Genomic DNA, 24,880 nt, shown 5'->3' with positions numbered 1-24,880 from the left:
ACAAACAGCTGCACTGCCCACCCCAAGCACAGCACCACAGATCCTGTCCACGCAGAATCATTTGGGCACCCCATCCACCTCCCTGCCGCTAAACCAGCCTCCCCACTATCAGACATCCTGCCATTCTCACTGTTTCCTCTGCCTGCATCCAGCCTCTGTCTCCAATCTTCTACTCAAACACTATGAGTTAAAATTCAAAAGCCCCTTGAGCACCTGTCCCCTCACAACACAACACAACACCCAGTGACACCCCAGGCAATCAAGTGACAGCACCTCATATCTAAAGACCGCTTTCTGAAAGAATTATCAATTTCACTCCAAGTGCTGAAACTACAGAAACAGAAAATGTGTTTCACACACAATGTACTGGAAGAAGAAAATAAAAATCGATAGTTTGTTCCACACAGCAATCTAAAAGTCAGCACAAGGGAGAATGAATATTAAAAGGTGAAAGCCAACTACATGATCACATACTTGCAAAGAAACTGTTTTTACTTTATGTGCTTTTTCCCCTTCATCTTATACTGAACATATACTAGCTCAATTAAATGAAAAGAACAGACTATTCACTGCTGTGGGCTATGCTTAGCCATAAGCAGGCTAGCATATTAAAGCATTTTTCCTACCAGTATTCAACCTGTATTGATACTGTCAACAGCTGCCAATAACACAAGGTATTCTGCAGAGTCAATCAAAGAAAGCAGCTAAATTTAATAGAATACACTGAAATATAATTAAAGGTAAACTATCAGCTGAATGACGCTACAACTATCTGTTATTTCTACAGATGTGTACTTCTGATAAAGGAGATGCAAAGGCCCTTCCCTGCAGCCAGCGGTATTGCCTGGCATCAGTGAATCAAGGCAGCTCAACTACTACACAGGTTATGGATCTTGTAGGGATTCCCAGCCAGGTCAGTAATAGCAGTTTTGTAAAGCAAAAACACCACTGCCCTTAGCAGGCTTTAGATCAAGCTCTACACTGTAGCCAAATCCTGATGTCCATGCCTGCTCTCACAGGGCAAACAGGGCTCACAACTACCACACCAAAAGACTGTAGACTAGTTTGGCACATCGATGCCCATCTCTGCTGGAAGACAGAAGACAGTTCAATGCTTCCTTGAAGTATTCTGTTGTTATTAGTGTGTTCCAAAAGCAGCTATAAACATAAACCAGCTCCTGTTACCTTTCACTGCCAGAATAATCAGAGAAAGCACTTTGCTGTACCCAGGGACGTTATTCCCAATTAAGCCCACATACGATCACACATACGGCTGGCATGATTTTTCATAAGATGCCCTTCCAACATACAGTAAACCCATCCAGGCTTAAAACTCATCAGGAACCACATTCAGAGTTCAGAAACTGTTAGCATGGGTACAAGAGTGGATTTTAAAACAATGCCAAATTCATCACTACTTTAATGGACCCTCAAACCGATCAACTTTCTTCTTCCTTCTTTTTATTTCCTTTAAGAAAACACAAGGACATTTCGGGATTGCTTAAGACACATCAACAGAACACTACAGCGATAAAACTCATCCCGTAACATCTGGTAAGCGGATCATTTGAGGATTTTTTTTCCCCGCAGAAGAGAACGAGTATATATGCAAAACAAAAAGCAGCCATTTAAAACACTTGTTTCAACGAGCATTAAGTCCAGATCCAAAAGTAAAAACATTTTTTTCTGTGACTTACCAGAATTTCTCTTCGAGACGAGCTTCAGATTCATGCTGACTACAGTACAGATCACAAGAACCAAGAGAACAACAGGCTTCATCTTTCGCTTTCTTTGGCAGCTGAAATGCAAACATAGTATGAAGTCTGAATCACAGGTCTGCACCACACCAATGCAGCAGCTACAATTAAACATTCCTCAAAGAGCCAGTACAGGGCAATGCTTAACCTGGTGACATCTGTTAGGTTTGTTGTTGTTTTTTAATGCAGAGGTAGGAAAACATCGTGGCTCAAAGCAACCGCCCATGAATAATTTACCTCTGAGTTCCACACCAAGGGCTGTTGGTTTTGTTTTTCAAATATCTCAAAAAGGTTATTTTGCATAACAACAAAAAAAAAAAAAAAAAAAAAAAAAGATAAATTCTTATTTGAAACAATCTGAGCTTAATCCAACAGATTTCTGTATGCTGCAGAAGATTAATCACAACAATTATAATTCATTTTGTTTCATACTTTAAAAGAACACATCATGTTGTTTGGGAAAATGTAAGCGTAGGTTATTGGTGCCATTTCTCCTAGAAACCTTATTTTCCCCACTGGTGACCTTGTGAAAGCTCCTACAATGAAATGACGCTACTCCAGAAATTTCTAATAGAAAATGAAGATGGCTGAATAAAAAACAGAAATCAATGAAACCAAGCCTTGAAACTGTTATTAAAAAGAGAGTAAAACTCACAGGAGAGGCTAATTCCATCTGCTTTATATTATAATTACAAATAATAATAATTCTAGTTTATAATTGTAGTTTGAGTTGTATGTAATTACTGGAACTGGTTATATTTTCATTTACAAGTCCAAGGTCATTCAAGAAAACATAGTGAGAACGCAGTGAGGTTCCCTATGCGTGATGATAAAACAGGTGTAGTGAAACCGAAACCAGCAAAGCCTATCCTCTCTAAATGAAAAAGGAGAGAGATGCTTAATTAGAAGCTATAGTCCCCAAATACACGCTTAGAATGAAGTCACAGGACTTTAAGTGGCTTGATATATTTAGACTCCAGGAATTCATCTCCATACCAGATATAGAACTCAGATCAGGATCCTTATTCTTGGATACAGAGACTAGTTACCTAGATCAGTATGAAGTTTTTATTTGCATCCAAATAATCAGCTGACTCTCTATGGCAATTCTGTTTAAGCAGAAAGGTGCACAGTCACCTGCATTGGCAGCCAAGGCAAAGAGCAATAAAAGAGAGGCACCCTGAATAGCAGAGGCAGCCCCCAGCACAGGCTCTGTGTGAAAAGCCAACAGGAGAGCACCACGTCCTGCAGGTATCTGGAAATCATTCCATTTAATTGGAGCTTATTACATCAAACATCCTTCCTTTGTCATTTTACTGCCAGCCTACGGTTGTGTGAAGAAAATCTAAGGAATCACAAACAATTTTTAACACAATGGCAATTATGCTGTTACTCAATTATTTCAGAATTACTGCTTATATCTGAAGTTTTCACCCCTTACCCTACTGCACTGCAAGCCACAAAAAGGCAGCAGATTCCATCTCACTGCATTTTATCTTCCCCTGGGCACTCACTGCCTACTGATTCCCCCAAGTAACGACACTAAAGAGCTGAAGGAATATTCAAGGAGCAATGCGCACTGAAGGCTATCTGACAGTGCTTAATGGCAGAATCCGTTTTCGTTCTTCCCCAACCTCTCCTTGGAGTACCAGAATCCTGAAATGAGCAAGGCCATCTTGACAAGAGAGCAAGGAGAAAGTAATTGAACTAAATCTTTTGACAGATAATTGTAATGATGATGTTATGCTAGAACGATTTTCAAGTGTAGCTTTGCAAATTGCTTTCTCCACTTCCTTCCCTTTGGTTATTACAAAGGAGGTATGTAATTCCGGGATCCTTCTTCATGTGGCCCCTTCATCCTCACCCCCAAATGGGCTATGCTGCATTAAATAAACTCAAAAATTCAAAGTGGGCTCTGCCAAGCAACATTCACACTAGATATAGGGGAAAACTCTGGGTTCTGTCAGCACCAACAGGTGCTTTTTGAAGCCTGAGTCTCATTAAAGCAGTCACTGCCTGTACCTGCACTAGCAATATTATGAAAAAACAGCAGGAAAAGGTCAAGAATCTACTCCACCATACCGAGATGTCCCAGCTGAAGGCAGGGAGCAGTCATAATATGCAGGGCTGTAAGTATCCAAGACAAAATCTCTTTGTTTGCTGGGAGGAGATGTCAGGGGCTGAGGCTGTGAAGATCCCCCTGGTGATATCTGCCAGCCTCACAGTTCCCTCCAGTGAGCCACACACTCACCTATCAGGAACAGGGATGGCCCAGAGACTCAAGACTCATGCACTTCCCAGTGCTTTGGGAAATAAACAAGAAGAAAAGTGTCTACAATCTGATGAAGAATGTGAGTAAAGCTCTGCTATTCTGTAGAGATACTAGATGGGATACAGTAATCATTATTAAAAACCATTTTCTGCAACTGAAGCTCTTCTTTCACATAGGACTGATCTAGACCACAACTACACCAAAAAGCCAAGCACTCACACTGTGTCCCTTGGAGGACACCTATTGATCCACATGAAATGGAAACAAACTTGGAAGGGGTTACCCACCCTGTTTACCATAAGGAAAAAGAAATTCAGCCCCGAGGCCCTAACGGTCTTGTTGATTTTAGGCTGTTTATTCCATATACATATAGTAACAGCTAAGACCATGTTTATAGGTTTTGATAGAAATAACTGCCCATAATATGTGTGGAGAATGAGGGACTCCAGATAGCCACAGAGACTCACATCTCAAAAGACGAAGAGAAGGAGATTCCAGCCACAAATTACACACATCAATACTAACTACACTTACCAACGACCAATTGCAACACTGCATTTTTAGCACTGCCAAAGTCCCAGTTAAACTCTGACAACACTGCCAGGGACAGCCCTGCACCAGAAGTAAAGTGCTGCTTCTTCATCTACTGCAGCACAGTCCCAGAAGCCTGGATTCTGGCTTCCTATTAAGAGCTGAACCCAATCTTCACCTTCAGGGCACTACCAATCTTCAATTTAACCTCCTATGACAGCATAAAACTCTCCCATTTGAAACAGGTTCGAAAGGAGGCAGGTTACAGCTGGGAGTTGGTAAGATTTCTAAATATTGACTTTAACAGAATTTTATATTAAAGTTTCATGACATGCCAGGATCTCCTCCTCCCCGTTTTCTGTTAGCTGTTCGTGAAACAGCTAAGTTGTAAAATCCCCAAGTTCCTTCTCCTGGTGCAAAGACACGCTTCCTTAGAAATAGGAAATGCTTCCATTTATGATATCTATATGCTACAAAACTATTGTCATAAAAATGCAACTGTTATTTCTCTTCAGCTCTTTATTTCAAATGGGAGGACCAAATCCTAGTTCCCACATCCTAGTTGGCAACAAAATTAACCTTGTGCTATGCCTGGAAGTTGGGATGTTGGGGCTGACACACACAGCGTGCATCAGACAGACCTGCACATCACGCGGCTTCAATATGGATCTCCACTGGATACATCTCAGAAGAGGGTAACAATGTTTAAGATCTGTCCCAGAAGACTGAAGATGTTACTAAGAGTAAATAGAAATGCCGACTACAGCTAGCAGGCTCAAGATCCCTGAGAGGAAGAAAGAGACAGGCAGAATAAAGTGTTCCCTGAGAAGGCTGAAAGAATCCAGCCCTTGGTGTGACCTACCAGGTGATGTCTGTATGAAGATAACTCAGAGGGAGCAGAGGAAGACAAGAAAGATGCAACGGTTTTGTTCTCAGTCATTCCTTCCCTCCTCGTGTCACTGTGATGCTGCAGAGGACAGATTCCAGGCAGCCCTCCTGGCCTCTGCTGTAAGCACCCAGCAAACAGGAGGGTACTAAGTTGCAATGAAGCACAAATTCTGTTCTTCTAAAAGCAAACCAACAAAAAACACCTGACTTCCTTCAGCAGCACTGACGAACTAAGGCATTCCCTCAGGGCCCTCAGGAAACAAGGCTTGGGAAACTGCAACAGCATCCAACACTGCCAAGAACTTCACTCAAGTGTCAAGGTTCCAATAAGGTGTTTAGAAACAGGAAAGCAATTGGCGCATTAGTATTCCTCACAAACCCCAGCACTGAGATTCCCAAGTCTCTGCTTTACATGCAGTGTAGTTTTGCTCTAATTTCTACCACAAGCTTTGCTTATACCACTTTCTTTTGTAAGGGAAAGCAAGAGACATGCAGTGTGTGTGCACTCGGCACAACCCTGTGCACAGACCAAGATCTGCTGACATACTGTGAGGATCCGCAGGTTCTGGCTCTTCCACAGAAGCTGTGATGCAGAAGGTGCTCATTAAAACCAGCAGCCCACCTCTTGAGTGGTTTCCAGTTGTCAGGCTTTGTTGTTCACAAACCTCAGGGAAATAAATGACTGTTTTCACCCCCCACACAAAGTAAGAAATGGCTACAGCAATTCTTTCGACATCTTTACAGTATGCTGGATGGCGACTCCCGTTCATCCCTTTTCAAACCATTTGCCCACTCTGCTTTTTAAGGTTTTCAGATTTAATGAGAGCTCCCTCTCAGGTCTCCCATTCTGTTGCCAACACACCAAATGTTGAGCTGTGTATTACTGAGAAGTTTTCAGCACTCCCAGCATGGTGGGTGGAAGCAATGCACAGTGGGCACCGCTCCCTTTTGGTTGACATCCTGATCTCACACACACACACACACAGCAAAAGAATTAAAATCAGCGATGCCTGCTAGTTCAAATATTGTACCTCCAGCTCTACTTGGTATGAGTCACGCACCACTCTTTTCACTCTGCTGCTCAGTGAGCATCACAGCATATTTCATTTTGCCTAATCTGCTGTACATCCTCACCACTGCAACCAGACACTTAAGATGTCCAAATGTGCAATGAACATTGTTCTACAAGGCAGCACACACTCAGCATTCACCTTGCTGGATCCAAGCCCCCATGGCATCCCTGCTCCATGGGCTCAGGTCCTTACCTACATTCACATCTGGCTAATTCTCCTGCTTCGGATGTAATTCTATGACAAATTCACTGCTACAGTAGGCTTAGTAGCAATCCAGGCAGCACTCGGGTTGTGTGAACAGAAAGTAACCAGTAACAACAAGACAACATCTAAAATGCCTGAGATTCTGACTGGCACAACAGCGTGTCAGTTGCAAGAAAGCAATACAAGCTAAAACTGAAGTACTGTCCTGAGCAAGCACAGGGAACCATTACAAAATGCAGACAGCACATAAGGTCACAACACCAATCTGTGTGATGGGGTGTGAAGCTTCTTCTGCCTGAAGATGAGGGGCCTCCAGTGAGACCTCACTGCAGCCTTCCAGTACTTGAAGGGAGTTTATATCAGAGGGGGACCAACTAGGCAGTGATAGAACAAGGGGAAATGGCTTTAAACCAAAAGAAGGGAAATTCAGGTCAGATGCAAGGAGGAAGTTCTTTACTCAGAGGGTGGTGAGGCCCTGGCACTGCTGCCCAGAGCTGCAGGTGCCCATGGCCAAGCCTAAGCTGTTGTGGGGCAGCCAGCCTGCAGCATGGGGTGGGACTGGGGGTGGTTAAAGGTCCCTTCCAACCCAAGCCGGTCTATGCTTCTATAAACACAGAATCTTATCAGTTATGTCATATATATCAGAAGCAATACAAAGCATGACCCCCTAGGTGTTAATACTGAGGTTACATTGTAATACACCTGTAGCGATTCCAGTGTCAGTAGAGTCAAAGCACTAACCAGGGGGGTCAGCGATGGACACACAATGAAGGCACTCACACAGATCTCTGCTAAGGTAACAAAACTGGAGCCATCTATCTGAACAGAAGAGTGAAGCAGAAGAGCTACACCTGCCCAGCCCTGGTGGGCAGCCCAAGGCCAATCAGCGCCCACTGCACACAGAGGCTTGATTCCCTAGGCAACTCAGTCAAACGGAACTCAAGTTCATTACATCTTCAAATTGGATTTTCAGTCTCTGAATCATACTCCTCACTTAGTGTGGCAACTCCTGCAGCAGGAAACACAGCACCCAGAAGTAGTGAAAAAACGGTAAAAGAAAAAAGAAAGGGAAAGTCAGGTTTTGTTTGGTTGTTTTCAGGGTTGGATTTGTTTTGAAGCCTTACGCCCAGCCGCGCCATCACCATGTACTGACTCAGCACTGCCCTCTAATCTACAGAACACCATGGTTCCAGCCTCTACTTTGCCACACGCTAACTGCACATCACAAGATATATAGATACACTTGTCCAGTATCACAGCATTTAAATTTGAGCAGTCTAGGCCCCTTATAGATGTTCAAAGTGAAATACATGTTGTGGGAGGAGAATTACCACCGTACTTCAAACCCTCATGGTTTATGAGGTCAGCATAATGGATATATTAATTTACAGCCTTTTTTTTTTTTTCTCCTGATGTAGGAGCTATTAATATTCTACGTATATTTACTTCTGCAGATGGCGGTTTAATCAATACGGTAACTTGGGCAACATGAAAGCAATGTAAGGACTGTCAGCCTGAGCAAGCTGATGCTTATGGGGCTCAGCCTCTTATCATAGCCTTGTAGATATACCTAGAAGGCAGCAGAGATGCCTACTGAGGGGGAAGAAGAAAACACCAAGGCTGTCTGCACCTGTAAAGCTAAGCCAGCACGGGAAAGCAGAGAGATTATGAGACTCAGAGTGGCCTAAGTCCTTAAATCTGTGGAAGAGCTCATAAAGACTCTGAACCTGGGGATTCAGTTCTCCAGGGGTGGTGGGAAAGGAAAGAACAAGCAGTCACTGTGACCACTAAGGCTGTACCAGTGGCTCTGAAGCCTGTGCAGCAGTGACAGTACCTAGCTCTGGTTTGCCTGTTGCTGGCTGACACCCAGAGCAAACACTGCAGCTCAGGTCATGGCCTTGGCCTCTGGAGTGCTTGAGGATACTATGCCGATGATCACAAGTCTCCTCTGCAGTGTCAGACACAAAAGGAGGATGTTTCATACCGTCAGATTACAAGCGATGAGAAAAGTCCATTCTCACCCACATCAATATCTAAACTCACTCACTGTGCTAAGATCATAGGAGAGGTTTCCAATTCACAGCAGCCTATGCAAGAGCATTATTAAGCCCAAAGATTAGATGCTTTGCTTCTTTGATAGTCATACCAAACCTTGCTCCCCAAGCAGCTTTTGTAGAAACACTATTAAAAATGAAGAGAAAGACAGTTCAAAGAGAGGTCTCAATCCTGAAATACAGCTCACCCCTCCTCTCCCCCTCCCACACGCTTCCCTCCTTCCATAGCATTCCTCAGGGCTGCTTAAGGAGGTGCTGAGCACAGGTTTTAGACTGGGCTGCCATCTGCATGCTGAAACGTTCCCTGCTTTCGTAGCAGAGCTGCTTTTACTGCCTTACACCTGCCCTCTTCTGTATTAGACGGACACACAAGCATCAGCTGGACTGAGTTTCTATCTGCTCCTGCATACCTTTACAGCCCTGCAGCATTCACACAGCAACAGTTGCACTGCTCAGGGCAGGTTCAGTCCACATTCACTCCTGCACATCAAAGGAGCAGGCAGCAGAAGAATTACAGCTCCACATGCAGTGTGCCTGGAATTTCATTCCTTGATCTCATTCATGGCCACATGCTTCCTTAACAAATACATAATGCTCAAAGCAGACAGAATTAGCAAAAAAAGACGACATAGCAGCTGTTACACTTCTTAGGAAATACACTTCTACTCCTTCCAGAGAAGCGAGACGGAGCACTTTGCTCTGCCATCAGCAAAAGGCAAGTTGCTTTTACTGCTGCGTGCTACCTTAGAGAGATGAATACATTCCTGGTGTGAGCTTCTGTCCCTTACCCAACCAGAGGCCACCCTATACCTGTACATGCTGCTGTGCTTGTATGAGAGAAAAGAAGCATTTAGTGGACACACAAACACATCCCCCCCCCCCCCCCCCCCGCCACTCCCCTCAAGTTTGAGAACTATGAACTATGAGAACTACCCCCAACTATGAGAAACTCCCTAAAAAACAGCATTACTTTCAGGTACTTTGTGAAACCTTGCAAACAGCGTGGTACTGTACTGAAACAGGACAAAATCTGATCAAAAGATCTATTTTATGCACCCCCAAATTACTCTGTCAAATAGATACCCTCATTAATTCAACTGTTACATACAGCAGTGGGGAGAGGAGTGGGGGGAATCCCTCTTCCTGCAGTGCTTTTTCTATAGGAGGCCAGAAAGAAAAGGATCAGACAAATATATACACGTAACTGGAGAAGTTTATCAGATGCAGCTTCTCCCCTAACAGCACAGAATAGCCCCCGCCCTTCTGTCCCTTCTATCTAGATAGATAGAACCTATCTATTTAGGTTCTACCTCACCTAGGCCAAGCAGCAGCTGCTCAGAAAGGTTCTGGAACAAACCCTGCCCACCAACTCCAGCAGCACAACCCTCATTATTTGCAGCAAGCGCGAGATCTTTCCCTTTGTCTTCCTTTTAAGGGTGTTTAAAGGAAGATTTACCCTTCGTTAGACGCCCTGAAATCAAATGGCCTCTTGAAGTGCCTCCTTATTTTGTGATAGAGTTGAAACGCTCACTTCCAGCTCTAAACCCCTCCAGACAAACAGTGGAGGCACACACTAGAAGAAGAAGGGAGAAAAGTCCCAGACAGGTCCTTAAGGCTGTTTATTACTTGTCTGCAGTTTAGCATTCCCGGTTACTTTCAGCTTGAGCCTGTTTGAAGTGAGAGATTACTCACAGCTCAAATGTATTGGAGATCAGGGAATGCCTGCACTTCAGAAGCGCTTTCCATGTAATGACCACGAACACAAGCGCTGAGCCGCCCATGGGACACACGCAGGTGCAGCCCTGAGCCCCAGCCCTCCTGCACGGACCACGGCTCCACAGGTCAGCGGTGCTCCTTCCCCATGCCCTGCATTACATCTTAACCCAGGATGCAGAAACAGAAGAGCTTCTTTCCCCCCAAACACAGAAGGCACCGCTCTCTGTAGCTTTAAACTGGATAAGGGTAACGTGCATCCCCCTCTCTCCAAGAAACAGCTCTGTGCAGTCAGGGAATGAACTGCCCCGCGTGTGCAAACAAACCGAAACCTTTTCACGGGACCGGAGAGCCCCACCTGGACGTTTGCACCGCACCTGTGCATCCGAGTGGTACCGGCCCACATCCCTTCCCCAGGCAGCTGGAGCCGGCATTTGCAGGCACACGGGCTCTACAACCCTCAGTGGTTTTAGTTTGCGTGGAGCGCAAGGCGCGATGCTCAGATTCCTAAAGGCGATAAACGTTTCCGCTCCCATTGCTCAGCACAGCCGGCATCCCGCGGCCGGCACAGCCGCACCCTCCCTCGCCTCCTGCTGCCACCACGCACCGGGAAACCTCCCCCGGCGCAGCGGCTCCGCGTCCCCCCGTCCCGCAGCGCTCTGCCCCGCTCACCTCCCAGCGACCCCCGGTCCTCCCGGCCCGGCTTCGAGCTCACTTCCCCGCGGAACAGCGAGGTCCCCGCGCCGCTCTCCAGCAGCTTCGGCTGCGGCACGGCTTCTGCCGGCCGGCTGTTCGCGAGGCGCAGCGGGACGCACCGGAGCCACGGGCACCCAGCGCGGCCGTGCCACCCGGGGCTGCTGCCTCGCATCACCTGCGAGAGCTGCTCGCACACACGCGCCGTTCCGCGGCCGAAGCGCCGATCTCCGAACAATTCGGAACAAACCTGCGAGCTCCCACGTACCGCGCAAGGAAAGGGGAGCAACGCGGGGACCTCCGGAGCCTGGCAAGCAAAACAGACGACTCGCAGCAAGGCTCCCGTCTGCCCGCCCGTCCGACAGCCCGGGACCGCGCCGTAACTTTGTAAAGCCGCGTTCCGATAACGTCTCCCACCCGAAACTCCGCGTTCCTCGCTAAGTAGCGGGGCGCACAGCGGCGCTCGGATGGGGCTGTGCCGTACGGGGTTGTGCCGTGCGGGGCTGCGCCGCTCAGCGCCGTCCCCTGGTCCCCCAACTTTCTTTCCCCTGAAGGGAAGCAGAAATCGCGGCTCCCCGCTCTCTTACCTCCCGGCTACGTCTCCATGCCGGCGCTGCCCGTCCCACTTGGCGGGATGCGGGCGCTGCGCTGCGGGTTGCGGCGCTTCTCGGAGCGGAGCACAGCGGTGCGGGACGGCTCCGCACGAGGCAGGTGCGCCCGCCCCGCGCAGCGAGAGCCGCAGCGCCACCTGGCGGCCAAAACGCAACGAGCGGAGAGACGGACCCGGGAGCGGCGGGGCTGCAAGAACCGCACCCGGCCGGCACGAACGGCCCCCACTACGGGCAGCACCGCAACCGGCTGTAGCAGAGCCGGGAAACCGCTCAGCTCTGCGTGCAATGCCCCGCCTGTCCTGCTGGGACTGCAGTATCTAAGAGCCCGCTGTCCAATTGTTTATCAATTTGCGTGCTCGAGTCACTCTGTAGCTGAATTACGAGATGAAAAGCCTTGGAATAAATCATCCCGAGGACTTTGAATTACAGTTCTGTGGAGCTGTATTTCACAACGGCATCGATTTGAAATGAACAGACAAAGCAGTATCAGCAGACGTACTTCAGCCTTTAGAGTAAGTCAGAAAAAGGTAATTACCGTGCGACGCTATGAGATCCTACACGTTATTCATAAAAATGAGGTGGGAATGCCACAGACTGGCTCTATACAAATCTTATTTGTTCCCCTTGCTCTGGTTGCAACTGATACACCATCACAGTAATGAGGCCCACCTGGCCTTCATCTGTGACATCTTTCTCCTTAGGGTGTATTATGAAGGACCCCAGCTGACATCACAGGTGCAGAAAGAGCAGAGGAGAATGCAGCTGACACACTGATAAAAGGGAGGGAGAAAGAGATTTCTCAGTCATTACTGTCCATACCAGGAAGAGATGCCCACAGAGATGGAGTCTGGGTGAGCCAGGCACTCGCTGCATCACCTCAAACCCCACCGTGCTCCCAACTGTCAGTCTGTTAGATCTCTCCACTCCTTCCGCTAAACCAAATTATCCTGTGATGTGTTTCCAGGGTTTGGATCCAACGCCATTGAATTCAGAGAAAAAAGACTCTTTCCCACAGGCTTCAGTTAGCTTTGGAAGAGGCCCCAGACACACGTTCTTGATCTATTTTAATCACTGCATGCACAGACTCACCCAGATCGCTCACACTCAGCAGTGTCCCAGTGCTCCTCTGGCTGCCACCAGTAGCGATTCCCCCCCAGCTCATTTCTCACCCACCAGGGATGGATGGCTCTGCCCGCTGAGCACCTTGCTTCAGTGTCCAGCCTCCCATTAATTGACTTCGTGCCTTCTGTCAGCACAGTCTGCGGGCTGATCTTTGGGAACTACAGCCACGCATGGGCACCCAGCGTGTGTGCACACTGCTGCTCAGAACAGACCATGCCACTATGCAGTGCCCACAGTCAAAGGCCACAGTCCAAGTCCACCCCTCCAAAAGCACCACCACCCTTCCCCAGCAATTCATTTCACTGCCTGGTGACACTAAGCTGATGGGTGACCCCACTGCAGTCGGGCCACACAATCAGCCCTTCTAAAAGCAGGTGACTGGGGCAGATCCTTAGGGCATGGCTACCCACCCTGTGCAGTGCCCACCTGTGTCGCTGCTCAGGGCTGCTCTGCCAGCAGCATCCACCTGGCTGGAGCAGAGAGGCAGAAGCACTGCTGCAATGGATGTGAGATGCTGAGGCTGCAACAGCAGAGCACGGGAAGGAGCTCAGCTCAGAAAGACTTGGCAACGCTGCCTTTCCCTGGGACAAAAGCCAAAAGCAAAGCAAGCCTGTTGTGAGAGGAACGAGGGGGACATCAGCGGGTGGATGAGACCGGATGAAGGATTCTGTGCAGGAGGGTGTAAACAGACAAGGGGAGAACCCTGCCTGGCTGTGGCAACATGGTTCTGATCACTGCTTGTCAGGAGATAAAAACAGGGCTGTGCTGTAACACATTTCCAGTTCAGCTTTGCTGAGAATAAGGTTTAATAGGGTGCCAGTTCCCTGTGGCTGGAGGGACTCACCCAGTAATGTCACTGCTGCTGTCTGACATTGCACACAGTATAAAGCGGCACTAAATGCTGCTTCAAAACTTCAACAATCATTTTGCATCTGACATTCTTCCTGCATTACTTCAAGAGAAAGATAAATGTACTATCTTCCACATAGTGTTCATATCGTATACCAACAACACTCACAAGTAGTTAGGTATGGAATAGGATAACTTTCCTGCTCTTGTGCTTGAAGGCTGAAGATGAAATCATTAAGCACTTTGCATGTCAGAGTGTTACTTTGTGTAAGTATATGGATTAGAAAATAAGAATTCCCTCCTCCAAAGAATAACGTGACAGGTTTACAGTACAGGTAACATCTTCATGTGGCAGGCACTGTATGATGTGGACAGAGCATATTGGCTACCCACCCGTCTCTCGTGATTGGCCAACAGCAGAAAGGGAAGCACTGCCTGGGATTAATTAAGATCAGACAAAGTCTAACTTTGCCTTAATCCAGCCAGCAGCCAGCTTGTTAGTGGAACTGCTCAAATAGAGCTTTTTCCTCATGTGCAGAAGAGTTTGTTGAGCAGGAGTGTAAAATCCGCCAACAGAGAGTGGAAATGCTTTCATTGCCCGTTGGGAATTGCTCAGACAAGACCAAGACAAATGCAGCCTTCGTCTGTTTCACTTCTTGCAGGGAGAACCAATAATCGATTTGGAAAAAGGGGGAGAGGAGTAGAAATAATTACCACATGGTGACATGCAAACTCTCGTACTGCCCTCCAGACAGGACACAGCCACACAAGCCATCAGTGAGCAGCAAGAACACCCCACAGCAGAGAAAAGCCCTCCATCAGCCCCTCGTTTCTCCTGCTGTCATCCTCTCCCAGCTGTGCTGCATAACCCCAGCAGAGACAAAAAACAGAATGCGAGCTGTGCTCTTTCTAACCTCTTGTGGGACTTGGGGATGCTCATCAGCACTGCATTCACTTGTATTCCACAGATCATTCTTCTTTGGCAGCATCTTATTGTAATTGCAGAAATCCCATTGCAATACAGAGTTTGGCAAACTCATCTCGGAAAAGCTAATTTGGTGCAAGCTTAGATTATATTTTAACTTCAATGATAAGAAATTACTGAGAAGATGACAAGCACAGTTAGTTTTAGAAGCCACAAGCTGAGGAAAAAGAGGTAAGTTACCTAAAACGATCTCATCATATTTTGTAACTTTTTCCTCATAAAATGCAAATTTCTGCAAGTGGATGGTTTGAAAAATCTATTTTAAAAAATAAAAAGGAAATAAAACCTAGAAATCAACAAGTAGCGGTGTTGAGCTTTATGTTTTTCTATTGCATCTTTTCTTTCCCATCTCCATTTTTTTTGCCGGTGCTTCCAGAAAGGAAGAAATTAATGCGGCACTTTGTTTCCTTCTCTGTGTTTGCAGCAAACAAAAGAAGTTTTAAATCGGGTTATAAAAGTCATTTTGGATTTCCGTTCTGCTCAGATTATCACATTTCAGGCCACAGAACAGAGCAAATCATAACAATGAAGAGAAAGGGGTATAACAAATGGACTGATGGCAGGAAAAACAAATTACTTCTCTGGACAGAAGCTCTGTATTTGGGGTAGCTTAGATTTACTCGAACAATGGATTTTCCAGGTCAGTTGGCAAAAGGAAAAGAAAAATGTTTCAGATCAAAATGAAATGGAGTTTCAGAGCAGGGGAGGAACATGGTGAAAATAACCATAATCAATGTTCAGCCTCGTTTCACATCCTCATTCACAGGTAGAGAAATCTTACATCGAACCTAACTACCTGTGTCAGACCATAAGGAAACATCTCCTTCTCAAGTTGACCAGCACCATTACTGGAATGTGAAGTTCAAGGTTAAATGGTATATTATAGTCTGAGTCTCTGATGCTTCCCAAAAAGATAACTGGCTTTCAAATGAAGCAGGAGCACAGGGTTATCCTGCCACGAAGAGGATTAGCAGCAAACAAAGCAAAAACATACCAAAGTCATCTTTCCATTCTTACCTTTAATACATGGCAATAAGCACATTTGTGTTTATTATCAAGACATTTGTGCTCAAGCTTTTTCATCCTCTGTTTCATCTGTGCAGCTACTCTAAGGTCATGAATTCCCCTTTCTCAGGACATCTGTGAAGAGAAGCATTTATGGATTCAAAGACTGCATGGTGGCTTTAGAACCGGCACTTTGGTGTGCTGTTTTGTTCCAATCTGCCTAAGCCAGTCCTGCCCTCCAAGCTGTCAGTGCGTTCATTTCCTCAAAAGTAATGAATGTTACCAAAGACAAAAACACAAAACGAGTCAGTGAAACCGGAGCTAACAGCTTCAAAACACCTCTGATTGCCAGCGCTTCTGGCTTGTGATAATGCAGTAATACTCTCAAATTGGCTTCAATTTCTTTAAGAAATGGCTCGGTGTATTTCAGACGTGGTTTCTCACCTATGCAGAAAACGGCAGTACTTGTAAACATCAAACGCACTAGCGCTACACCCTGCATTAATGGGAACAGAACATCCACACTGACACCACTTGATTAATTCCTCTGTTGAGTATTAATATTCCCTGGCAGAAAATAGGCAGAGGCCAAGTGCGGAGGTATGTCTGTGACACACAGGCACAGATGGCCATGCTCTCCAGCCTCCACCTCCCTCTGACGGCCTTGGAGCTGCTTCCATCAGACCGTTCGCAGCCACAGGCATCTTTCTTAGCTCCAAAATACAGAAGTCACCATTTGGAAATTGTTGTACAGCGGCAGCTGACTGAGCTGAGCAGACATATGTCAGTTGTCCCGGAATTTAAGTAACCAGAGCTTTGGAGCATGCACATTGCAGGCAGCCTTAGCTCAAGCAGCAGAACCATAGCACTGACTTCAGGCACCCCATACAATGTGAAGTAATACCCTTTGCAGCTCAAATTCCATGTCCCAAAACTTCCTGAGGAGGGGATGCATCCCAGCAGTAAGGAGAAGGGTGGAGAAACAGGGAGCTCTTTGTTGAGCTGGGGAATAACGTAAAGGGAAGTCAAAGCAGTTGTCTAAAATGGCTGTAACAAATGTGACAAAAACACCGGGACGTGGAGCACAGTCTGCAGCCTGGGGGAGAAATGCCAGCCAACATCTCCTGTGACCACGAGAGGGGGAGTAGATGCAGACAAGGTGTAAAAGTGGATGAAAAGCAGAGGTGTTGGGAGGATGCTGGTCAGCATAGCGGAGAGCCTCGGGCTCATTAGGAGCCTGCAGGTGCTGCCCCAACACCCCACGCCATGCAACAAATCTCTGCAGGGCTGCAGCCATGGCCAGGCACTGAGCTCTCAGACACTGAATCAGACATGAGAGTGTCTGAGGGCAGGTGGGAACAGGGGCAGGAAAAGGGTTACAGGAAGCACCGTTATTTAGACATGCTGTGAGAAAGACTCCTTTTAAAGACTGCTGCAATACCACAATCAACAGCAGCAGCCTGGCTTAAAAGCAACAGACAATTGATTGACAGCTTTCTGAAATACATTTCTAGTCCAATTTGCTTCCTAAATGCTTTCTTCAAATCCCTGGACAAGGTGCCCAAGAATGGCAATGCCGTGTCTGTCAGGGGTACCTCAGAGGTCACTGTCATTTCTCCATTTCTGAGAGAGGAACTGTGACAGGGTCATGGTCTCTGCAGGGATCTGAGGGCACTGACTCATGGCCTTCCCTGGAACCATCAGTACTGGGAGAAATATTGGCAACTGCAAAGTGCAGTGCAGTGAAAAGGGAAGACAACGAGTAAGTATGCAGCAGTGACAGTTCCACTGCTCCCCTCCCACACTTTGCCATTCCTCTACCTTATTGCCACTGCAAATCCATCACAACTCAGGCAGCAGAAGTAATCTACTAAGGGCAGCAAACACAATATCTGAAGTTCCCAACATTTCTCAGATCAAGGTTTATTAAAAGTAAAAATTGTAAAGTAAGAACGTTGCTGAATCAACGTTCCAGGCAGTCAATCAGATGTCTGAATTATGTCTCTGTCCTTAAAATATACACTGGATGACAGTTTTAAATGGCCCCTGTGAAAGCCACTGTGTGTGCCGTACCTTGACAGTAAGTCTACAGGAAAGTACTTACCTTCAGGATTCTCTCCATTTATAGGTCTTTTATTCTGCTTCAAACTAATCAAAGTAGCTGCTCCTGGACGCAAAATGGAAAAAAAAAGCCCACACATGATTTACTGCAAGCCTCCCAGCAAGCAAAAGGGCACACACTCGTCATTGTAGGAAGGCAACAAGCAAGAGGAAGAAGAATGATTAGGAGCAGCAGAGGGACACGGGGTGTAGGCTGGGCAGGGAGCTGCATGAGATAGCTCATGGCTGCGAGCATGTACAAGGCCAGCCCAACACCAGGGGGGATGTCAGAGGATTGGAATGAGAGTCTGGTGTATACACATACAGTAGATGCAACAGTAAGGTCTATTAATTTATAGTGCCTCACAGTAAGTTCACTTGTCCCTTGCCACAGGAGTATGGGATGCAGATCTTCCTGTGCATTGGGATACACCTTGCTTCTGCTGCAACTGCTACTCCTGCCATCACCACTCACACCACACACAATAATAGGCAGTGCAAATTTTCCCCTCTTACCTTTTGAAGAGAACCTGCATTCTCCATATTTCCCTTGTGGACTGCTGCCCTTGAGGTTCTTCGTTCAGCCTGGCAGCTGGAAGCAGAAGAGCTTCAAAAATCAGCACAGGTTTCTTCTGGTTCTAAAGGTTTTACTTACGATTGCCCCAAGACTTTGACCAGAGCTCAGCTTTCACTGACTACACACACTTATGAGTTTCTCCACTTACCCGCTATTCTGCACACGTAGAGCACAGCCTATTCCCCTCTCCTTTCTTCTCATTTTTGGGCAGACTGAAAACTGCCTGTTTGGTTTTGCCTGTAACATGAAGATCTCTTCAATTTTACTCCTAAGAAGCTTCATTCTTGGCAGATTGTTGACTAAGTCTGACAGCTGATGACTTGTCCACTTCCAGTATGTGGTCACTGCAGAGCCAGGCCTCTTCTGAATGGAGTTGCCTTTGGGGACCACAGAGATTCTTTGGTAAACAGCAGCACCTCTGGGTCTCACTGTACTGCTGTAGGGCAGGAGTAACTATTCTGTTAGCTGAACCTTTGGTATTTATGGAAGCGAGGATGCAAGCCACTGAGGCAGCAATGAGAGAAGCAAGAAAAACAGAATCTATTTACAGAAGAGCACCCAGGAGCCACAACAGGGCAGCTCTGAGCTCAGATGATGAAACCAGTGAAGGAACCTTTCACATTGCCCAGGAACAACACTGCAGCTTCACATGCATTTGCTTTCCAGTCCATCCTCCTGCGGCAAGCCCAGAGGACAAGGGGGCTCACACAGATACTGGTGAAAAACAGGGTTTCTTGGGTTACTCCTCTTGCACGATGCACTTCCTGCATATTCACTGTCCAGTTTGAGCTGGGAGGGCTGCAGACATGGGTCTGGCCCTGCTCTGGAGACCACTCCAAGGCTGGCAGCTCAGCCTCCCAAGAGAATGTATCTTTGGCCCCATGCATGTCATCTCATGTTTTTCAGAAGGAAATTTAGCTTGCACATATTTAATTAATGGAAACAGGGATAAACAAGCAGATTGCTTACTTCAATTATGTGCACAGCGCCTGCAGGGTTACCATTTAAAAATCACAAAGAAAGTAAACACAAAAAATGGGTAGAAAGCTGTAAAGAGGAGTACACAATCTGCAGCTTACCTTGATGATGACTAACAACATCTCTGCACTGAGAATGAGGCTATACTTAGCAAATGAGTATAATTCAAAATTTTTTTCAGCCATCTGTAAATAACATTTACCTGGAGCAGCTTTACATAATTAAATGACTCCCTTATTAGTGACGTATAGACCCATCTGCGTAGAGAGAACAAAGGCAGGGAAGGAAAGAAATCAGAAGCTCTCCATCATTTATTTTAATTTCTCCCAAAGGCAATTCCTCCAGAAATCCCCAAATTCCATAAAGTCAGGCATCTGCTTTCTTCACAGGATAACACGCTGAAAGCAGCATTACCTGGACAAACAACTCTCTCTCTAAGCAGCTTAACAAGTTTGCGTAAGTGCTTGAGCTGCTGTAACGAGGCAAGAAAGTCACTCCACATCCTATTTAGAAAGGTAAATAATGCCATATTAGTCTGAGTCTCTCTGCACTTTGCACTACCAGATGGATTGGATGCTCGTGCTGTAGGGTGGCTGTTATGGGTGACGTGACTCACATGCAGCAAGAGGTTCAAAACCAGAAGTGGAAAGTGGTTTCTGATGAGGTGATTTTAATAACGAGATGCCAACCCATATTTAAAATGGCCAATAGTGGCAGCACGCTGCCTGCTGGTAAAGCAGCTGACTGCAAAACAAACACTGCAGTCATTTCTGTTTCCGTATTCTCTCAGTGGATGCCCACATTCAGAGCTAAGCAGGACTGGATGCTACACTGGGCATTTCTGGTTCCTCATTTATTTTCCTGAGCACCTGCGGGAATATTTTCCCCTTATAAAAGGAAAGGGAAAAAAAAAAAAAAAAAGCTAAAAAACCCACAGTAAATTCTTGTTCAAAGGTTCCTGTGGGACTGAAGAAGTTTCACTGTCCAAAATTTAGTTCTAAAATACTCCACTAACACAGCTGTATTTTCTCACTCAGTGTAAGCGGGAAGAATCAAGTTCTTGACTGGTTTACACATGGATATCAGTGATTGAATCAGAAGTCCCCAGAGGAACAAGATTCAGTTTTACTGGATGTGCCCAAATCCTCACTGAGAAATCAAGCTTTCAATTGCACCAAATGCCCAGGCATTCTTATGATGCTGTGCAGTGATTAGTGATCGCTGTCTCAAATTTAATCGTATTAATGGGATGAAGCTAAATGAACTGCTGTCTTACAGATTATTTGCATGTAACACAGAGGTGTTACACGACTGGAAACAATCCAGTACTGAACAATACAGGGGATAAATTCACCAAATGTGCCAATGGTTGTTTCCCACTACTAAAACACATCCCAGAAAAGAGGAATGAGGTTTATGCAACATTCAGTTAGAGTGTACAGTGCTTCTTATACACTAGCTGCTACTTTAGCAACAGAACAGGTATGGGACCAGAGACTTCTGAGCTGAAAGCAGCTCACACCAGGTTGGAAACATCAAGACCCCCGAGAGCGCCAGGTTCCTGCCTGCTTAACACACAGGGCAGTCAACTGTCTAGGGGGTCTCATGCTGGTGGTCCATGTTGCTGAACACATGAAAATCATCATCTAAAGGGACTTAGAGCTAAAACAATGGGTTTTCTTCTGCCTAAATGAATACTGCTATCTACTGAATGGAGCCAGCGCTAATGTAACTGAGACTAGAATCTGGTCCTGGGTTTATAGGAGCTGACGCAAACCACATCAAGTATCACGACCTACTTTAGTTCATTAACATGAAATGCATCTCTACTTTGCCAGGTTAGCATTAACGCTATCCAGTTCTTCCAGCTCCAGAGCCGCAGGTACGACTCAGTGCTGTCAGATAACTAGATCATATGCATGACTGAAATCCCCACAGATAACATCAAGCATGCAAAAGAGATGTAATCGACTTTAGAACAAAGTCAAATTTGCAGTCATTATCCTACTTCCACTAACATCTAAAGATATAAAAAAGGGCATGCATTAAATACTGCCATCACTTTTGTTCTGGTGATGAGAATCTTCTCGCAAGTCCTAGAAAGCACAAAACAAACATCAAGTGCAATGACTATCATAAAAGCAGAAGAGCTCCTAGTGCTGTACGTTTACTTTCAGCAAAGATTTTCCAATCAGCTCATTTTCTAACATAGGCAAGGGTGAATTCTGGCAACTCCAGTGAGCAGAACTAAAGGAAAGGCAGCTCCTGGATTTTCAGCCTCACGAATCAAAATTTGACCATCTATATCCCAAATACAAACAACCAAATCCACTCTCCATTAGATGGGAGCTATCTCCTCTGATGAAAAGAGTACAGCAACTTCTATATCAGAAGACGGTGATATCTTGCTTTCTCAAACCAACTTATTTCAAGGAAAAACCTGGAAACAAAAAATTTAGAATCCAGTCTTTCTGAGCCTACACAGCCATTTCAGAATATGCAGTTTCATCTGTCTTACCAACTTTTACCCTGCTTAGCAACTCTTCTTACCAAGTGTACAAAGACAAACAGTTTGGAAAGCTAGATGTTCTGTTCGGTATAGCCTTCACTTTATGTTCTGTAAGGTTTTTTGAAGGCTTCAGCACCTGAAGCAAAGCCTCCTCTTCTTCGTACTAACATTGCTTTTAAATTAACTGAATGGATTTAAATAGCGTACCATGTAAACTCCTGACCACTTCTGTATCTCTGTGCATCTCGTAACAACCCATGATCTTGTAGAAGCAAGGTCTACAAGGTTAAGTTTTGCACGGAGTATAAACAGAATCCATTTGTCCACTTCAAGTTTGTTGCCTGTGAGTTTCATTCTGCTTCCCTTTAGTATGCTGAAAATACATACAGTGATGAATAACCCCACTAACCCTTTCTGTGCTGTTCATTAGTACACATCCTTCTGTCATAACCCTGTTCATTAGCCTGCTCTAAGAATTAAGTTGAGTTTATCTTGCTTAATACTGTCTCAAATGACAGTTCCCCTCTGTAATTATTTCAGCTGACCCTTCCGGTCCCCTTCACTCTCCACTCTAGACTTACTTAAAAGATGATTTTGCAAGTATTTATTCAGCTACAAAGGAGCATCAATAAGAGGGCCTGAAACTGCAATATGGTATGCAGGGAGGCTCCTGTGTTATTAATATTTATTTCATGCTGATACCTAGAGGCATCAGCTGAGCCAGAGCCCTGTGTGATAAGCTGTACAGCCATGTAGTACATGACAGTTTGGGCTCAGAGGACTGCATCACAAAGGCTGCAGGGATCTCAGACAGGGAGAATTCATACTGCAAGTTTACTTGTCTAAGGCAAACTCATTGCCTTTCAACTTCCCAGAAGACACAGCCTCTGTTCAGTGAGAGTGTGCTGCATGTTTGATAATGAGAGCACTTACATTTCATCCCCAGCAAAGGGAAGTGGTCCCTGCTGTCACAGATCCCCACACAACCTTTATAGCAAAGCTGCAAGCAAACCTTTCACGACACCTACATTGGAATGTGGTCAAAACAGCACTAAGCCATCACATTCCAAAGAATGACAACAGCAAGAAACAGAAAATCTTAGGGCTTCAGAGATGAATCTGCCCACTGAGCAGACACAGAGAAGACACTGACCCCAGACTCGCATGTAGCAGTCACTTTAAAGCCTGAAGCATTTCAGAGACCAAAAACACTTCAACCCAAGCCCTGGGGAGAATGCATTAGGCATTACACTGCCTGCTTCCACAGACCGCCAGCGTTGCTGATGTAGTCAGGGAGAAAGCATTTCAGGGGCATCAAGCAGATAAATAAAATGCCTTTGAAAGTGAACAAAGACACCTAAAATGCCTTAGACACAAAAACACAGTTCTCATTCTGCTGCTTTCTGTTCACACTAGCAGTGTACAAGAGCCAGGACAAGCTATGCCCATACCTAGGCTCAGCCTTTTCCTCCTGCGGGTGGCTGCTGCTCTGCATTTCTCCAGTTACCTCCTCCAAAACAAGCCCTTTGCCCTGTGCCACAGGGGCTGCCTCCCGCTCACCTTGCTGCTCCAAGCCAGAGTCTGCAAGCACCCCTGGAAGCACACAGGCATATTCACTTCCTTGCATTTCTCTGCCGGGAGCAGTTTGCTGTGAAATGACCCTGTTACCACAGAAAAACAGGATGCTTGCTTATAGGCATGAAGGTGGCTCTGCACGGCTCAGATCATCGTGTATGTGACCCTTTCAGCAGGGTAAACAGCAAGGTGGAGAAGAGCACCTGGAAGAAAACAGCTTCAGCAGTGAGCACCCAGTCCCACAGGTGCTTTCACTCTTCAAATACACACAGGAGAAAATAAAAACAGCCAGAGTGAACAAGCAAAAAGAGCAAACGAGGAGTTCCTTGAGGAGATGCTGGAGGACAGCAGACAGTCTTTGACTGCTTTTCTCTGATAAAGAGCTAATACCAGAACAAGTCACTTGCCAAAGTTACAAGCAAGACCGTTTTCGTTAGTACCCACCTTTGCTTCTGTTGTTGATTTAAAGAAACAAAATAAGGGCCCAGTGACCACCCAGGTGTCATCACAGCAGAGGGCTCAGAGGATGGAGCACTGACTTCCAGCACAGACAGGAGAGCAGAGGACCCTGGCAGGATGGCTCAGCAATACCTCCTGGTGAAAAACTTCAGCAGCTCTGAAAAGTTATCAGAAAAAGTGAACTCTCATAAAAGTTGCAACCACAATTGTTTTATTGGCCTGTTACTCTTTAGATAACAACAAGAGGAAGAAACCCCAGTGCTAAAATTGCACAGAGCAGATGTGGAAGGCCCTAGCCAAGCTGCTCAGGCTCTCAGTGTGCTTCACCACACTAAACCTGCAACCACTGCTACCATGTTCCAAATCCCCTCTGCTCCCCCAGGTCTCTGTGGAAATAGCTGTGCTCAGGCAGAACCACTACAAGCTCAGATCTAACACCTGATTTCCTTCAGAAAAGAAAAGGTTTTTATCTCCCTTGCTATATAGGTCAGCTATCCACAATAACAACATCCTAGTTTAAGCATCCCTCTTCATCCCCTTCTAATTCTCTTTGTGATTCTGGGCAGGTCAGCCTCCCTCACCTCCAGTGTTATACCAAGGGCACATCTTTGAACATGAAATAGCATGTGGGCTCCTAATGTCTGACCAGAAATGAAGCACACATGGTTGCAAAGCTGCAGTTCATCATTCCTGCAATGCTTCAGGGTCACCAGAGCTTAATGTGGCTTTAATACAATTGCCCAATTATAAATTTGTCTGATTCTTGGCCTTGCACATGCATTCCCCGTGGCACAACCAAGTCAACCCGACATCATCAAAAGCAGAAGGGGGGTGGGGGTATATTTATCAGATATTCTGAAGTGGAACATAAACTTTAAAAACCTCAGCTCACTGCAGAAAAGAGTAAAGATGGTGAAACTATGGA

The 24,880-nt window shown here is 45.9% G+C and overlaps 1 protein-coding gene and 1 long non-coding RNA gene across 6 annotated transcripts in view; both read right to left on the bottom strand.

The window, feature by feature from the left end:
• Nucleotides 1-12,069, bottom strand: part of IL1RAPL2 (interleukin 1 receptor accessory protein like 2) — a 298,053-nt gene extending 285,984 nt beyond the window's left edge. For 2 of the 5 annotated variants that reach the window (XM_032444395.2, XM_032444394.2), the window contains exons 1-2: nt 11,773-12,068; nt 1,698-1,798 (exon numbers count right to left, since the gene is read on the bottom strand). In XM_032444395.2, coding sequence (XP_032300286.2) covers nt 1,698-1,779 — 82 coding nt within the window. In that variant the 5' untranslated portion in view covers nt 1,780-1,798; nt 11,773-12,068. Of the gene's footprint in view, nt 1-1,697; nt 1,799-11,164; nt 11,287-11,772 lie in introns of those variants that run through there. The other 3 variants (XM_015860827.3, XM_015860828.3, XM_085546370.1) reach the window with 3 other exon arrangements.
• Nucleotides 12,070-15,769: 3,700 nt separating this feature from the next.
• Nucleotides 15,770-24,880, bottom strand: part of LOC146760997 (uncharacterized) — a 56,814-nt gene continuing 47,703 nt past the window's right edge. The window contains exons 3-5 of the long non-coding RNA XR_014945712.1: nt 18,374-24,112; nt 17,862-17,924; nt 15,770-15,892 (exon numbers count right to left, since the gene is read on the bottom strand). This is a non-coding gene — a long non-coding RNA (uncharacterized LOC146760997). The remainder of the gene's footprint in view (nt 15,893-17,861; nt 17,925-18,373; nt 24,113-24,880) is intronic.

This window comes from Coturnix japonica, chromosome 4, assembly GCF_054131305.1.
Source record: "Coturnix japonica strain WE chromosome 4, WE-NBRP24, whole genome shotgun sequence".
Classification (NCBI taxonomy): domain Eukaryota; kingdom Metazoa; phylum Chordata; class Aves; order Galliformes; family Phasianidae; genus Coturnix; species Coturnix japonica.
Note: the sequence above shows the minus strand (reverse complement) of the source record. Positions and strands in the feature narration are given on the sequence as shown.